Genomic DNA, 18,761 nt, shown 5'->3' with positions numbered 1-18,761 from the left:
TTTGGCTTCTAAGCCATTTCCCACCTGTGTGCTAAGCTGGTTTTGAGTTTTTTGTTGCAGTTCACGTTTAAACACTTTTAGAAGTAAAGTTTGTGTGAATAAACTTTACAAACTATGTATATTTTTTTCAGCAGATTCAAAATATACCATTATTATATGTGTATGTATCATCAGATTTAAAAAAATAGCGCGTAAAATGTGAAAGAAAGTGTATTTTTTACTCCTGACTCAATAAATAATAGTATGTAATTTTATTTTTCTAATCTCTATCATCAAAACCTGTGTGGATAAATATTTGTAGTAGGTAACCTGTCTGAAATAAGCAGAAATTAAGAACATTTCACAGTTTTTTTCCACTGTTTTATTGCAGGCATGTTAATTTGATAAATTATCAAAAACAGCATCTTAGATTTTACTTTACTGTTTTCAGCAATTAAACAGTTCTAACCACCTGAGAAATTAAAATAAGTGAACCCAAAGCACACATTTACAGAAAGTACACCCCTTGATGCATCAAATGAGGGGCTACAAGTATTTCTAGCATGAATTTGGGGTGCACAGCAACCAATGGAATAAGTTGCATTGCTTGAAAAACATTTTTAAGCAAAGAGCCATATTCAACTTATTATTACATTGTCTTTTTTTGTGCTAGCAATACATGTAGCCCCTCATTTGATGTGCCAAGGGATGTACTTTCCAAAAATGTGTACTTTATTTAATGTATCTTAGTTTCCAAGGTTTCTACAGCTGTCTGATTGCAGACATAAACCATAAAAGTTAAAATGCTATTTGTTTTGACGATTTCAAGATTGCCATGTTTGCAATTAAATAGTTCTAGCCGGAAAATTAAAATATGGTACACAAAGCACGCATTTGTAAAAACTATACCCTTTGGCGCAACAAATGAGGGGCTACATGTATCTCTAGCACATAAATGAGGTGCACAACAATTAAAGGGCCATAATACCCAAATGTTTAAACACTTGAAAGTGATGCAGCATAGCTGTAAAAAGCTGACTAGAAAATATCACCTGAACATCTCTATGTAAAAAAGAAAGATAGTTTACCTCAAAGGTTCCTCAATAGCCACCTCCCATTGTAAAGGATTTCTAAGCAGCAAATCAGTATGTCTGTCCCGGGAAAACTGAAAGGATGAGCTTCGTGCACTCTCATATTATTTCACCAATCAGGTAAAGGAAGCTTACTATGAAATCTCATGAGAGTTACGTCAAATCTCATGAGATCACAGTAAGAGTTCATGACCTCAGCACTGCTGATGCTGATTGGCTGCTGTTCATTTCTTCATTTTTTTATTTTTTTTTACCTGCAGCTGGGAGCAGCTGAGTATAACTTTTTACACAGAACTTACTCTGCTGAGCTGAGGAGATTGTGAGGTAAAATATCTTCCTTTTTTACATAGAGATGCTCAGGTGATATTTTCCTGTCAGCTTTTTACAGTTATACTGCATCAGATTCAAGTGATTTAGCATATGAGTATTACGTCCCTTTAATGGAATATGGTGCTTTGCATAAAAAATATTTTAGTTTTAGCAAAGAGCCATATTCCACGTATTATTACATTGTCTATTTTTGTGCTAGCAATACTTGTAGCCCCACATTAAATGTGCCAAAAGGTGTACTTTCCAAAAATGTTCACTTTATTTAATGTATCTTAATTTCTCAGGTGGCTACAGCTGTCTGATTGCAGACATAACTCTGTAAAGTTGAAAGACTATTTTGTTTTTTTATAATTCTCTTTACAAAATAAATAGATATTTTTAAAGGAATTATGTCGCTAGAAAATATGTAAATTTTATTGCAAAAAATAAGCTTCTTTGCAAAAATATATAGAAGTTTTGAATGATGGAGAGAGCTGCGTAAAGAGGGTGTTTTACTCCTCTTCCACTCACGCTAAAAGGCTGATTATAAAAATATTATTTTTTTTTTTAATAGCATTCCTCTACCATTTATTAATTTGTAACCACATTATCCAGGTGATCATGGGATTACAAATATAATATCGGTCTGTATTATGTAAAAGGGAATGCAACATTTCTTAGCTAGGTGATCACTGCGGTAACGCAAGTTACCCCCCGGTGATCATTTAGCTATAATACTGAAACCGATGTTTTTATTTATTTTTTTACTTTTTTATTATACACTATTGGAAAGCTTAGACGATTACCTTTCCAATGGTTGGTCCTGGGGGTATGTAGATGCTTAGATGCCTGAGATACAGGCATCTAAGCAGCATGCCCCATCTCTCTATTACTGACAACTGTCAGTTTTAAATAAAGTTGCACAGTGACGTCATTGCATCATTGCGCAAAACGTTAAGCCCCAATGATGCCTGTCATTATACAGGCCAGATAGCCAGGGTGGGAGTAGATGGAGGTCCCCAAAACTCTACGAAGGTGGGGGAGTTCTAGTGACGGCTTTGAGACATCGTTAGCACCTGAGAGGGAAACTTTGCAATGGCTCAGAGCCGTCGTTAGCACTCAAGGGGTTAAAGGGATTTGAAACCCAACAATGTTATTTTGTGATTCAGACAGAGCATAAAATTTAAAAAAGAAAGTTTCCAATTTACTTCTATTATTATTTTTTAATGAGATACCTACGTATGTGTCTGAAGCACTACATGGAAGGAACTAGTGCTGCCATCTAGTGCTCTTGCACTAGAAAGTTGTTTAACACTGCATGCTTTATCTGAATCATTAAAGAAAGATTTTGGGTTTTGTGTTCCTGTTAACAAGTCCATGCTGGTCTCACATCTCACATAGAAATTTATAAGTCTACAGTTTTCATGACTATGAATATATTATGTTGCTTTCCTAGTCTTATTAAGTTATGATTAACAAATTGCTTATTCTGCTTTTTTTTCTGTAGACATGCCTAATATAATACATCTAGCAGACCGCTCACAGCTTCATGTAATACCCTTGTTCCATGCCAAATGCTTTCAAAATCATTGTATTCATTAGAAATTCCCAGCTTAAAGTGATTGTAAACTTTAACAAATTGAAGGCCAGTATTAAATAATACTCTTAAAAACAGGGGCACTTTAATTCATTAAAGTTTACAAAGATGCTTATTTTTTAAAATACCTTTGCGTTATGGTAAACCAGTGACGTGCGGCGAGGTCAGAGGCTGGTGAGGCACTGACCATGATGATACGCCCGAGAAGCCCATATCTGAACCCAATAGAGGTATCTTAAATGTATGATTAACTTAGCAGGATGGACAAGGGCAATTAGCATTATTTACAACACACGCATACAGGTAAGAAACTAATTTATATTACATTAAGAAGGTTGCTGATTAAAAATATTGTGTCAACTCATTTAAACTGGCAGATACAAACATTTAAGAAGGAGTAAGGGTTAATCAATTAACAATACAAACAGAGAATAAATAAATAAATACAACAGAATCTGCCAAAATGTGCAGTTGCCAACTTTCTCCAGTAACTAGCAAAAAAAGTTAGTAAACAGTACTTAAAGCCAGGGATAGTAAACCCAATTTTTACGATTTTTACGATTTTTATTGAACTTACTAATTTTCCACAAAGAATAACAAGTTATGAATACTGCAAACACTGCTGCTGCTATATGGTGCTCAAGACACGCACATGCAGATCCCACTTATGTATGTTCTTCAACAATGGATACCAAATAGTACATAATAATAATAAAACAAAGGGGTTTTTTATTGCAATTTCTATCTGAATCATGGAAATGTAATTATGACTTTCATGTTCCTTTCAAATACTAATTTGATTTGCTGACATGGGGCCAGTTAAGACAATGCTAATTTCAAAATATAAATAAATGGAAAAGTCTATTAAAATAGCATGCTCTACCTCAATCATGAAAGTTTAATTTTGACTATGTGTTTAACCAGATACTGTACAGTGGCATTATTTTACAAAACAATCGTGAGTTCACGCTATCAATATGTGTCATTGTCAATTTTTACTGAGCATGATTTAATCACATTTTTAAATTATTCTAAGGTTGCCCTTAAAACTAAGGTGTGACAGTCACACTGTGACTGTGACAACTATTCAATTTCACTGGTAAACTAAATGTCATCCCCACACCATACTTGATTGTGAAAAAATAGTTGAGAGAACTCAGGGAAGAAACACCTTGGAACTGTCCTGTGCTGCCTTCAAAACAAGATCCGTTAGAATAGATAGCATAGCATCAACTTCTGCATGCACCTCTTTATTATCACGTGTCATGGCAGAATTTCTGGTGGTTCCTTCTTATTAATTTAACCCCTTGAAATGTTTTTAAAATTAAAAACATGTCTCTCAAGGCTTTTACTACTAAGTACTTTGACAAAATTGACAAAGACCCGTCCCACAGTGACAGACCCTTTAACTTCAGCAGTGACAGTCATACCCTTTGACTTCAGTACTAGTGACAGGCAGAGTAGACATTTTGACTTCAGTAGTGACAGACAGAGTAGGCCTTTTGACTTCAGTATTATTGTTGCAGTGTGGCTATAGTTGTACCTGCAGTGCTACTTCTAAATGATCACTCAGAGTTACTTATCGTCCACACTCCGCCCTGTGAATCGATCAATTACATCCAACTGTAGACTCAACAGGGCAGCAGCTAATAGTCCGATGAAAACGATTGCAGCTTGAAATTCTTTAGATCCCCGGGCTCCAGGTGACAAGTGGCAGCAGTATGTCTTCCCACCAGTACTGTGCTGTCTATGTGGCTCCCTTGCGCATGCACAGGGAGTTAATCAGTGCTGGTCACGTTCTCCTGGTGCTGTCAATCACCAGGAGAACATGACCGTCTCTGATTGGCTCGCTAGGAGGCATCAAGAGGGCTGCCTCCTATTGGTCCAAATTTCCTGTGCTGATATATAGACAGAAAAAAGATGGTGCTTCAGCAAGGTTATGTAGTGCAATGGAGAGAAGCAGTCCTGTACGCTGCCTCTCCATAGCGTTACATGGGGGGGGGAGGGGAAATGGTAAAATGTATTTATTTTTGACATTTTTTTTTTATTTATGGAAATTTATTTAAACTTTGGCCCCATATGGCTGGGGAGGCACCGCCTGCATCTCCTGCTTTCTTTAGCAAATCGATGATGAGTTCAGTGTGCACCCTTTGGCGTCCAGCTCGTGTGTCAACACAACGATTGGAGGAAGCCAGATTCGTAATAGATATGTTAATGAAGCAGCAGATGCAGGCGGAGGATCTGTGTTATGTTTATTACAATGCAAAGGTAAGTATTTTAAAAAATAAGCATCATTGTAAACTTTAATTAATTAAAGTGCCCCTGTTTTTAAGAGTATTATTTAATTATGGCCTTTAAAGGAACAGTTAAGTCCAAAATAAACTTTCATGATTCAAATAGGGCATGCAATTTTAAACAACTTTCCACTTTACTTTTATCACCAATTTTGCTTCTTGGTATTCTTTGTTGAAAGCTAAACCTAGGTAGGTTGTATGCAAATTTCTTAGACCTTGAAGGCCCCCTCTAATCTGAATGCATTTTGACCGTTTTTCACCACTAGAGGGAGTTAGTTCATGTGTGTCATATAGATAACATTGAGCTCACACACGTGAAGTTACCTAAGAGTGAGCACTGATTGGCTAAAATGCAAGTCTGTCAAAAAAAATGAAATAAGGGGGCAGTTTGCAGAGGCATAGATACAAGGTAATTACAGAGGTAAAACGTGTATTATTATACTGTGTTTGTTATGCAAAACTGGGGAATGGGTAATATAGGGATTATCTATCTTTTTAAACAACAAAAATTCTTGTGTTGACTGTCCCTTTAATTCGTTAAAGTTTACAATCACTTTAAAATAACCTAGAGACATAGATAGGAGGCAAATTTCAATATCTTACAACTTAACAGAAATAATTAACCTTATGAGCACTGCTGAACTTGGTTTACTTTCATTTACAGGTTTTGCCCAAGTTGTTATTCACAAAATTGGACTTTGACTTTGTTTGGCAGTTACATTATTAGATTATATTGTTTATAGAATATTGGCACTGGGTTCTACACTTGTCCCTTTGGGAAATAACAGCTTTAGTTTAATATCCATTAGGAGCCCAATTAAATGCTTGTTTAAAAATAACTCTTAACTATATTGCTATGCAAATTATTTTTATTTTAAAAGTTTTCACCTTCAAAGTAAAAGCAAGTGATAATGAGAGAAGGCTTTAAAAAGAGCTACTGCGTTGTTGTCAATTTAACAAAATTAAGACTAAAATGAGAAACAGATTGATAGTCGATTACACATTTATGTGATAGAAACTGTAATTTTCACAACCTGCCAAGATTCAGCACTCTACTAGAGATGAATAAAGAAGTGGCCAAACAATTACATTTTGTTAAGTGTAAGAAAAAAAATGTTAAATATTCTTTTAAAATATTTTTTTCTTCCTCTGGTCTCCCCAATCATGTGTTATACTGTTATTTGCTATTTTAAAAATAAGTTGTTACTTTAGGCAATATTTTTAAGTTCTATATACAATAGTATACACATAATAGTACATAATGAATATATATTTGTACTTATTTAATAATAATAATAATAATAATAATAATAATAATAATATATTATTATTAAAGATACAGTCTAGTCAAAAAGAAACATTCAAGATTCAGATAGGATATGAACAACAACAACTTTTCAATATGCTTTTATCATCAATTTTGCTTTGTTCTCTTGGTATTCTTAGTGGAAAGCTAAACCTAGGTAGGCTCATATGCTAATTTCTTAGCCCTTGAAGGATGCCTCTTATTTGAATGCATTTTGAAATTTTTGCACAACTAGAGACCATTAGTTCATGGGTGCCATATACATATATATATTGTGCTCATGCCCGTGGAATTACCTAGAAGTCAGCACTGATTAATATAACTGTGTGTTATGCAAAATTGGGGAATGGGTAATAAAGGGATTATCTATCTTTTTAAACAGTAAAAAATCTGGTGTAGACGGTCCATTTAAATTACAAAATCCAGAGGTCACTTTCAATATTCTTTATTGCGTACAGTTAGAAATATTGTATTGTTTATTAAATGGTACTACTTTCACACTAGTCTGTATTTCACTGAAATGCAAAGACACGGGAAATTCCTAACTTTAGCTCTTTTTATTAATAAAAATATAAGATAAATTCTGTGCTCCCCAATATGCTGTCTGAAATCCCAACTAGAAAAAATGATTCAACCTAGTCTCTTAAACATGTTTTAGGTATGTATGTATTTATTTTAATTAATTAAAGGGATATGGAACCCAAAATTTGTATTTCTTGATTCAGATAGAGAATACAATTTTAAACAACTTTCCAATTTACTTTTACTATTTTTTTATTTGCTTCCTTCTCTTGTTATCCTTCTCTTGTTATCCTTTGCTGAACGGTTTATCTAAGTAAGCTCAGGAGCAGCAAAGAACCTAGTTTCTCACTGCTGATTGGTGGCTGCATATATATACCGACTGTCATTGGCTCACCCATGTGTTCAGTTATAAACCAGTAGTGCATTGCTGCTCCTTCAACAAAGGATATCAAGAGAATGAAACAAATTAGATAATATAAGTAAATTAGAAAGTTGTTTAAAATTGTATTCTGTATCTGAATCATGAAATACATTTTTGGGGTTTCATGTCCCTTTAACTAATTGATTAATTTGTGGGTAGGAGGGGAGCAACATTTAAAGGGACATAAAACCCATTTTTTTTCTTTCATGATTCAGATAGAACATACAAGTTTAAACAACTTTCCAATTTACTTCTGTTATCAAATTTTCTTCATTTTCTTGTTATCCTTTGTTGAAAAGCAGTAAAGTAAGCTTATGAATGTGCACGTTTCTGCAGCTCTATATGGCAGCAGTTTTGCAACAATGTTATACATTAGCAGGGGCACTAGATGGCAGCACTATTTCCTGTCATATAGTGCTTAAGGAATGTGCACGCCAGTGTTCCCTCTAAGAACAGTTTTGTGTGCAGCCCAGCAGTGAAACAGTTAACAGGAGAACCATACATTGCCATCTGCATTGTGCAGTGTTTGCTAATTGCAGGGTGTGGTTACCTAATTAACTGTTTCACTGCTGGATCGCACACAAAACTGGCCTTAGAGGGAACACTGGTGCACGCTACCTACCTAGGTATCTCTTCAACAAAGAATAACATGCGAACAAAGTAAGTTTGATAATTAAAGTAAATTGGAAACTTTTTAAAAATTGTATTCTCTATCTGAATAATGAAAGAAAATGTTTGGGTTTAATGTCCCTTTAAGTTTGAATTACCTTTATGAGAGAGCTAAAAAAAAAAAACATAACTCTTACAAAAAAAGAAAAATCTAAAGTGACTTGAGTGTGATTTGAACCTGTGATTTTATTTTTAGCATAGCAGTAACATACTAGAGCTCCTGCGCTTTCTTAACTATTAGGAAGTAATTTTAGCAGTTTAACATATTCTGATGGCATTACATGGTGAAGTAGTCTGTTAGTCCAATATTATAGACACGGGTTACATGTGTTTTCTAGCAAATAATCGATGCAAATTATCTTAACTATAAATTTTGTTTTTAAACCATGAACAAAAAAAAAGAGATAGAAATATCTATGTATGTTTAGGACATTTCAGTGTACGCTCTGATATATGGCCATTAAAATACAAAAAAATACTAACTTTATACTTGAGGGGGGGGCTGAACCTATGATCTTTAGTACAGTTGTAAGGTTTCCCGTCCCCCAAGTTACTTGGACAACTGGTCAACTCTTTTGCTTCTTTCTGTTTTACCATTTTATAATAATAGTTTTATAATATAGACCTGCTTAGGATCTATGTTTTTTTCCTTTTAATATTTTTTTCTGATAATTGAATTAGATTTGCTCCTTGATTGAGAGCTAGAAATAGCCCGATATAGCTTTATTGACCCTAAGTATATAATCTCCTTTAAATAGTAATACAAAACAAACAAATAAAATACCTTTTTTAATATACAGACACCTGTTGGTTACAACAAAAACAAGTAACACTTTAGTGTTATTACATTACTGAGGCATTATCTGCTTGTATTACAGCACTGGTTTATAGGAATGAAACATGTCACAATACCCAATTGTATTCATGAACATATGTGAGGAGTTTTATAACCAAATGCCCATTATTTATTTTAGAAATGAATGGTATGCATCTTCAGACAATTTCTCTTGGTCAGGGTCAAGGTCCCATTGCTCGGAAAATGATTGAAAAGGTGAGTGTTATTTTTGCTTTTATATTTCTTGGACCTGTTATATTATAAGTATGTAAAGAGGACATAATAAGTCAGAAGAACATAAAAAAATGGATTAATGAGATATGTTTCAATACAAGACCATGTTTTTGCAATTTTGCAACTTTAAGGGGATAGAGATCTTGTACAAAGAAAAAGAAAATTCTCTGGCATAAAATTGGGCATGTTGAAAAATTTGTTCAAAACTCATTTTCAAGCAATAAAATTTAGTTTCTATGAAGTAGCCACTATGGAAAATTCTAGTTAAAGCAGAATTTACTAACCTCATCAAATTTATACTGATGTTATTTTTTGACACTTTGCTACATACTGGTCACTAAATAACAGTGCTTTCTTATGGTAGCTATGATCAGCTGCCAGGAGCTTTTGTGTTAAAGGGACACTGTACCCAAATTTTCTCTTTTGTAATTCAGAAAGAGCATGCAATTTTAAGCAACTTTCTAATTTACTCCTATTCTCAATTTTTCTTCGTTCTCTTGCTATCATTATTTGAAAAAGAAGGCATCTAAGCTTTTTTTTGTTTCAGTACTCTGGACAGCACTTTTTTATTGGTGGATGAATGTATCCACCAATCGGCAAGGACAACCCGGGTTGTTTACCAAAAATGGGCCGGCATCTAAACTTACATTCTTGCATTTCAAATAAAGATACCAAGAGAATGAAGAAAATTTGATAATAAGAGTAAATTAGAAAGTTGCTTAAACTTTCATGCTCAATCTGAATCACAAAAGAAAAATTTTGGGTACAGTGTCCCTTTAAGCCACAATAACGTTGCTACCTTATGTTACATAGATACCAATGTTATAGACTATTAACTACACAACATTCCACAACCAATTAAGATGATTTGTAACATTTAAAAAAAAAATTGATTGAACTGCCTCATCTGTTAGGTTAAACAGAGCTTTGGCTGTCAGTTAAGGTAAGCCATAGGGTTTCAGCAATATAATGTATCGAATGAATTGTTAATAATGTTAAAGTTTAGTGAGCATTTAATAGCTGCCTGTATAATGTGCTAATAAAGACTTAGAAATTCTGTTATGGAAAGCAATATACTTATGAAGCAGCATTGAAAAGACAAATAGCTAGATTTCTCAAATATTCTGATTTTATCTTAGATTTCATGATATCCTATAAGCTAAATGTGTCACTAGGAAATTCAGCAAAACCTAAAAAGACAAAACAACTAACTTATGTGTCAAAATCTAAACTTTTAAATTCAATACAGTTGTCAGCCTCCCAGCAAGATAATATACTTCAAAAGAATTTGTCATGAAATGAAACATTTAAGGAATGTGTAGAATGCAGATGACTTTGAAATTTTCCTTATAAGCAGGGATAGGCAAGGTGTCCGTACACGGACACTGGTGTCCGTGGCTGGCCCTTGCAGTGTCCGCCACCCGTTTTGTGGAGGGGAGGGAGGAGTAGGACAGATGAATACTGGTCTTCACTCCTCCTTGACCCGAGCGGCGTCACGTTTAGTAGCGGGAAAGTGAGGGAAGAAGCAAACTGCTTGCAGTCAACTAACCGTGAGTCGTGACCCGTCCCAATTCCTTGATCTGTGCGGTAGCGTGGTGCTGGTGTCCGTGTGTAGAAGACCGCTGCCTACTTTGACAAACCTTACGTAACCAAGTAAGTAACCAACCATGATGATCAGGCAATTAACATCAAGGTGGGCGGGTTTGGTCAGGAGTTGCAGACTCTCAATATAACCAAAAATAAAATAAAAGGTAAAACCACAAGCAGTCTTTATATAAATGTTATTTAAAACTTGTTTCATTACATGACTAATTTGTACTTGTGGAACTAAACCAGGGGTGTCCAATGTGCAGCCCATTTGTCGCTCTCCTGACTTATAGAAACATAGAATATGTTGGCAGATAGGAACCATTCGGCCTATCTAGTCTGCCCAATATTCTGAATACTTTCATTAGTTCCTGGCCTTATCTTATCTTATATCTAGCATAACCTTATGCCTACCCCATGCATGTTTAAACTACTTCACTTTCTCTACCACTTCTGCTGGATGGCTATTCCATCATGTATCCACTACCCTCTCTGTAAAGAGAGTGTTTTTTGATGTTTTTAATTTGAAATGTACCTTGGTGTCCTTCACTTACGTCTGTACTTTGGAAAATGTCCGCCACAGCCTTAGTCCGTGCCTATCCCTGCTTATAAGACTAGCTGTGATTACACAAAATATAATTAAATGGACAGTAAATATCATGAAATTACAAGATTTTTCTCAATCTTAAAAATTAACATAGGTGAATTTGAGCTTTTATAATGCAACGTCTTATTGCTACAATTGTTTTAAATTAGCCAATTTCCCCCCGCCACTAGCCTTAATGGGAAGAGCCTATCTGGACTTGTTACTGTAGTAAACATGGCTTGCCACGGTCATTTAGTAGCAAAATCTACATTCATTTTCAGTTCAGTATTTTTACTAATTTTCAGAATTGGGAAAAGCCACACACTTCAAACTTGTATAAAAGGAAAACAAATAATTAATATATATATATTGCAGAGTTGTTAGGTGTTTTCTTAACATAATTATACATTTTATATTACAATTTCAAAGAATTTACTGCCCCTTTAAGTAATAATCAAATCTGTTTTATGAAGCACAATTCACACCAAACCTATTCATCACTCCCAGATGAGAGTGCTAATATATTTACAAATGGAGGATACTCACAACTTTCAAATTATCTGCACAACTTGAATACAGGATTTGCTTATTTTATTCACTCGGCACAAATCAAAGACAGAGTTTTTAAGTTAAGTGTTAAGAAATTAAAGATATCACTTACTGATACTATTGAAGTTAAAGAAAATACTGTACTCCATGCTTTTTTGATCAAACAGCACCACAACATATCTACAAAGATGCATAGCAACATTTAAATTCTCACCTTTTGCAAATGAGTAAACTCCAAACATGGTGGTAGCTGGTGAAGTTGTAAATTGGTGGAGGAGATTATTCTGCCATTTCCACAACATTAAGAAGTTGTTTATTTGTATTGTTTTAATACAGGAACTACACATTTAGGGCTAGAAACATTTAAAAGAATACACAGCACCAAAGTAAGGTCATACAGGTTTCTCATGTAAATAAGACCTCCTAACCAGATCCCAGAGTAGATAAATAGTGATGTCGCAAACAGTTCGCTGGAGAACAGTTCCCGGCGAACATAGCTTGTTCGCGTTCGCAGCGGCGGGCAAACATATGCAATGTTCAATCCGCCCCCTATTCGTCATCATTGCCTAAACTTTGACCCTGTATCTCACAGTCAGCAGGCACATTCCAGCCAATCAGCAGCAGACCCTCCCTCCCAGACCCTTACACCTCATGGACAGCAGCCGTTTTAGATTCATTCGGAAGCTGCATTCTTAGTGAGAGGAGGGACAGTGTAGCTGCTGCTGATTTAATAGGGAAATCGATAGCTAGGCTAGTGTATTCAGTGTCCACTACAGTCCTGAAGGACTCATCTGATCTCTGCTGTAAGGACAGCACCCCAAAAAGCCCTTTTTAGGGCTACATCAGTCGTTTTTTTTTTTTTTTCTTTGTAATCTAATAGCAGTTGCCTGCCTGACACTGCCAGCCTGTGTGTCAGGATCACAGCATATACTGTGCCTACTTGCTCAGTGCCACCATATCTGGTGTAACATTAGTGTAAATTTAAAAAAAAAAAACTTTTACATCAGTCTGCTAGTGTAATCTAAATTCAGTTGCCAGGCCAGCCTGCCACTGCCAGCCTGTGTGTCAGGCTCACAGCATATACTGTGCCTACTTGCTCAGTGCCACCACCAGTCATATCTGGTGTAACAGTAGTGTAAATTTAAAAAAAAAAAAACTTTTACATCAGTTTGCTAGTGTAATCTAATAGCAGTTGCCTGCCTGCCACTGCCAGCCTGTGTGTCAGGCTCACAGCATATACTGTGCCTACTTGCTCAGTGCCACCACCAGTCATATCTGGTGTAACAGTAGTGTAAATTTAAAAAAAAAAAACTTTTACATCAGTTTGCTAGTGTAATCTAATAGCAGTTGCCTGCCTGCCACTGCTAGCCTGTGTGTCAGGCTCACAGCATATACTGTGCCTACTTGCTCAGTGCCACCAGTCATATCTGGTGTAACATTAGTGTAAATTTAAAAAAAATTTTTTTACATCAGTCTGCTAGTGTAATCTGATTTCAGTTGCCAGGCCAGCCTGCCACTGCCAGCCTGTGTGTCAGGCTCACAACATATACTGTGCCTACTTGCTCAGTGCCACCACCAGTCATATCTGGTGTAACAGTAGTGTAAATTTAAAAAAAAAAATAACTTTTACATCAGTTTGCTAGTGTAATCTAATTTCAGTTGCCAGGCCAGCCTGCCACTGCCAGCCTGTGTGTCAGACTCACAGCATATACTGTGCCTACTTGCTCAGTGCCACCACTCATATCTGGTGTAACATTAGTGTAAATTAAAAAAAAAAAATTACATCAGTCTGCTAGTGTAATCTAATTTCAGTTGCCAGGCCAGCCTGCCAATGCCAACCTGTGTGTCAGGCTCACAGCATATACTGTGCCTACTTGCTCAGTGCCACCACTCATATCTGGTGTAACATTAGTGTAAATTTTAAAAAAAAAACTTTTACATCAGTCTGCTAGTGTAATCTAATTTCAGTTGCCAGGCCAGCCTGCCAATGCCAACCTGTGTGTCAGGCTCACAGCATATACTGTGCCTACTTGCTCAGTGCCACCACTCATATCTGGTGTAACATTAGTGTAAATTTAAAAAAAAAAACTTTTACATCAGTCTGCTAGTGTAATCTAATTTCAGTTGCCAGGCCAGCCTGCCACTGCCAGCGTGTGTTTCAGGCTCACAGCGTATACTGTGCCCACTTGCCCAGTGCCACCACTCATAGTAGTGTAAGTGTACATTTAAAAATAAAAAAAACTATTTTGACTGTGAAACATCAGTCTGCTTTTTTGTGTCAGGCTCACAGCGTATACTGTGCCCACTTGCCCAGTGCCACCACTCATATTATCTTGTTTGTTTAATAGTAGTGTAAGTGTACATTTAAAAATAAAAAAACTATTTTGACTGTGAAACATCAGTCTGCTTTTTTGTGTCAAGCTCACAGTGTATACTGTGCCCACTTGTCAAGTGCCACCACTCACATTATCTTGTTTAATAGTAGTGTAAGTGTACATTTTAAAAATAAAAAAACTATTTTGACTGTGAAACATCAGTCTGCTTTTTTGTGTCAGGCTCACAGCGTATACTGTGCCCACTTGTCCAGTGCCACCACTCACATTATCTTTTTTAATAGTAGTGTAAGTGTACATTTAAAAAAAAAAAAAACTATTTTGACTGTGAAACATCAGTCTGCTTTTTTGTGTCAAGCTAACAGCGTATACTGTGCCCACTTGCCCAGTGCCACCACTCATATCTTGTTTAATAGTAGTGTAAGTGTATATTTAAAAATAAAAAAACTATTTTGACTGTGAAACATCAATCTGCTTCTTTGTGTCAGGCTCACAGCATATACTGTGCCCACTTGTCCAGTGCCACCACTCAAATTATCTTGTGTAATAGTAGTGTAAGTGTACATTTTAAAAATAAAAAAACTATTTTGACTGTGAAACATCAGTCTGCTTTTTTTGTGTCAGGCTCACAGCATATACTGTGCCTACTTGTCCAGTGCCACCACTCATATTATCTTGTTTAATAGTAGTGTAAGTGTACATTTTAAAAATAAAAAAAACTATTTTGACTGTGAAACATCAATCTGCTTTTTTGTGTCAGGCTCACAGAGTATACTGTGCCCACTTGTTCAGTGCCACCACCCATATTATCTTGTTTAATAGTAGTGTAAGTGTACATTTTAAAAATAAAAAAAATATTTTGACTCTGAAACATCAGTCTGCTTTTTTGTGTCAGGCTCACAGCGTATACTGTGCCCACTTGACCAGTGCCACCACTCATATTATCTTGTTTAATAGTAGTGTCAGTGTACATTTAAAAAAAAAATCCACTCACAGTAGCTTGCACGCATAGTAGCACTAATCGAAAAAAAAATGACAGGCAGAGGCAGGCCAACCCGCAGGGGCCGTCGTGGTTGTGGTGCTGTGATTCCCTTTGGCCATAGAATAATGCCCAGTGTTAGGCCACGTACCATGAACATGAAAAGTTCTGATGAAATAGTTGACTTTATAACACAGGACACCCAATCTTCTACAGCTTTCGCTCGTAACCTTGACTCACCGTCCTCCTCCAGATTAGCTTCAGGCACCTCTCAACTTACCACTTGCCCGCCTGCCGCCACCACCGACACTAGCACCACAGCCGTCTCACTTGATCTGTCAGAGGAGATATGTACAACTCAGTGTTAAAGAAAATACTGTACTCCATGCTTTTTTGATCAAACAGCACCACAACATATCTACAAAGATGCATAGCAACATTTAAATTCTCACCTTTTGTCAATGAGTAAACTCCAAACATGGTGGCAGCTGGTGAAGTTGTAAATTGGTGGAGGAGATTATTCTGCCATTTCCACAACATTAAGTAGTTGTTTATTTTTATTGTTTTAATACAGGAACTACACATTTAGGGCTAGAAACATTTAAAAGAATACACAGCACCAAAGTAAGGTCATACAGGTTTCTCATGTAAATAAGACCTCCTAACCAGATCCCAGAGTAGATAAATAGTGATGTCGCGAACAGTTTGCCGGAGAACAGTTCCCGGCGAACATAGCTTGTTCTCGTTCGCAGCGGCGGGCAAACATATGCAATGTTCAATCCGCCCCCTATTCGTCATAAGTGTAAATTTAAAAAAAAATTTTTTACATCAGTTTGCTAGTGTAATCTAATTTCAGTTGCCAGGCCAGCCTGCCACTGCCAGCCTGTGTGTCAGGCTCACAGCATATACTGTGCCTACTTGCTCAGTGCCACCACCAGTCATATCTGGTGTAACAGTAGTGTAAATTTAAAAAAAAAAAAACTTTTACATCAGTTTGCTAGTGTAATCTAATAGCAGTTGCCTGTCTGCCACTGCCAGCCTGTGTGTCAGGCTCACAGCATATACTGTGCCTACTTGCTCAGTGCCACCACCAGTCATATCTGGTGTAACAGTAGTGTAAATTAAAAAAAAAAAAACTTTTACATCAGTTTGCTAGTGTAATCTAATTTCAGTTGCCAGGCCAGCCTGCCACTGCCAGCCTGTGTGTCAGGCTCACAGCATATACTGTGCCTACTTGCTCAGTGCCACCACCAGTCATATCTGGTGTAACAGTAGTGTAAATTTAAAAAAAAAAACTTTTACATCAGTTTGCTAGTGTAATCTAATAGCAGTTGCCTGCCTGCCACTGCCAGCCTGTGTGTCAGGCTCAGAGCATATACTGTGCCTACTTGCTCAGTGCCACCAGTCATATCTGGTGTAACATTAGTGTAAATTTTTTTAAAAAAACTTTTACATCAGTCTGCTAGTGTAATCTAATTTCAGTTGCCAGGCCAGCCTGCCACTGCCAGCCTGTGTGTCAGGCTCACAACATATACTGTGCCTACTTGCTCAGTGCCACCACCAGTCATATCTGGTGTAACAGTAGTGTAAATTTAAAAAAAAAAAACTTTTACATCAGTTTGCTAGTGTAATCTAATAGCAGTTGCCTGCCTGCTACTGCCAACCTGTGTGTCAGGCTCACAGCATATACTGTGCCTACTTGCTCAGTGCCACCACTCATATCTGGTGTAACATTAGTGTAAATTTAAAAAAAAAAAAACTTTTACATCAGTCTGCTAGTGTAATTAACTTCAGTTGCCAGGCCAGCCTGCCACTGCCAGCCTGTGTGTCAGGCTCACAGCATATACTGTGCCTACTTGCTCAGTGCCACCACTCATATCTGGTGTAACATTAGTGTAAATTTAAAAAAAAAAAAAACTTTTACATCAGTCTGCTAGTGTAATCTAATTTCAGTTGCCAGGCCAGCCTGCCACTGCCAGCATGTGTGTCAGGCTCACAGCGTATACTGTGCCCACTTGCCCAGTGCCACCACTCATAGTAGTGTAAGTGTACATTTAAAAATAAAAAATACTATTTTGACTGTGAAACATCATTCTGCTTTTTTGTGTCAGGCTCAAAGCGTATACTGTGCCCACTTGCCCAGTGCCACCACTCATATTATCTTGTTTGTTTAATAGTAGTGTAAGTGTACATTTAAAAATAAAAAAACTATTTTGACTGTGAAACATCAGTCTGCTTTTTTGTGTCAAGCTAACAGCGTATACTGTGCCCACTTGCCCAGTGCCACCACTCATATCTTGTTTAATAGTAGTGTAAGTGTACATTTAAAAATAAAAAAACTATTTTGACTGTGAAACATCAATCTGCTTCTTTGTGTCAGGCTCACAGCATATACTGTGCCCACTTGTCCAGTGCCACCACTCAAATTATCTTGTTTAATAGTAGTGTAAGTGTACATTTTAAAAATAAAAAAACTATTTTGACTGTGAAACATCAATCTGCTTTTTTGTGTCAGGCTCACAGAGTATACTGTGCCCACTTGTTCAGTGCCACCACTCATATTATCTTTTTTAATAGTAGTGTAAGTGTACATTTTAAAAATAAAAAAACTATTTTGACTGTGAAACATCAGTCTGCTTTTTTGTGTCAGGCTAACAGCGTATACTGTGCCCACTTGCCCAGTGCCACCACTCATATCTTGTTTAATAGTAGTGTAAGTGTACATTTAAAAATAAAAAAAATATTTTGACTGTGAAACATCAGTCTGCTTTTTTGTGTCAGGCTCACAGAGTATACTGTGCCCACTTGTTCAGTGTCACCACCCATATTATCTTGTTTAATAGTAGTGTAAGTGTACATTTTAAAAATAAAAAAACTATTTTGACTCTGAAATATCAGTCTGCTTTTTAGTGTCAGGCTCACAGCATATACTGTGCCCACTTGACCAGTGCCACCACTCATATTATCTTGTTTAATAGTAGTGTCAGTGTACATTTAAAAAAAAAATCCACTCACAGTAGCTTGCACGCATAGTAGCACTAATCGAAAAAAAAAATGACAGGCAGAGGCAGGCCAACCCGCAGGGGCCGTTGTGGTCGTGGTGCTGTGATTCCCTTTGGCCATAGAATAATGCCCAGTGTTAGGCCACGTACCATGAACATGAAAAGTTCTGATGAAATAGTTGACTTTATAACACAGGACACCCAATCTTCTACAGCTTCCGCTCGTAACCTTGACGCACCGTCCTCCTCCAGCTTAGCTTCAGGCACCTCTCAACTTACCACTTGCCCGCCTGCCGCCACCACCGACACTAGCACCACAGCCGTCTCACTTGATCTGTCAGAGGAGTTATGTACAACTCAGTGTGAAGAAATGAGTGATGCGCAACCATCATTGACAGAGGATGTAGATAACTGTGATATGTCTCAGTCAGGCAGCATTACAGACATGGATGACGCACGGTGTGATGA

At 36.6% G+C, this 18,761-nt stretch overlaps 1 protein-coding gene across 1 annotated transcript in view; it reads left to right on the top strand.

Annotated features, from left to right (window-relative positions):
• LOC128664413 (dynein axonemal heavy chain 3-like) overlaps window positions 1-18,761 on the top strand; it is a 2,586,207-nt gene that overhangs the window by 2,378,954 nt on the left and 188,492 nt on the right. Inside the window, exon 71 of the mRNA XM_053719244.1 lies at window positions 9,163-9,239. Within this exon, the coding sequence (XP_053575219.1) occupies window positions 9,163-9,239 (77 nt within the window). The remainder of the gene's footprint in view (window positions 1-9,162; window positions 9,240-18,761) is intronic.

This window comes from Bombina bombina, chromosome 6, assembly GCF_027579735.1.
Source record: "Bombina bombina isolate aBomBom1 chromosome 6, aBomBom1.pri, whole genome shotgun sequence".
Taxonomy (NCBI): domain Eukaryota; kingdom Metazoa; phylum Chordata; class Amphibia; order Anura; family Bombinatoridae; genus Bombina; species Bombina bombina.
This window is presented reverse-complemented; position numbering and strand designations above follow the sequence as displayed.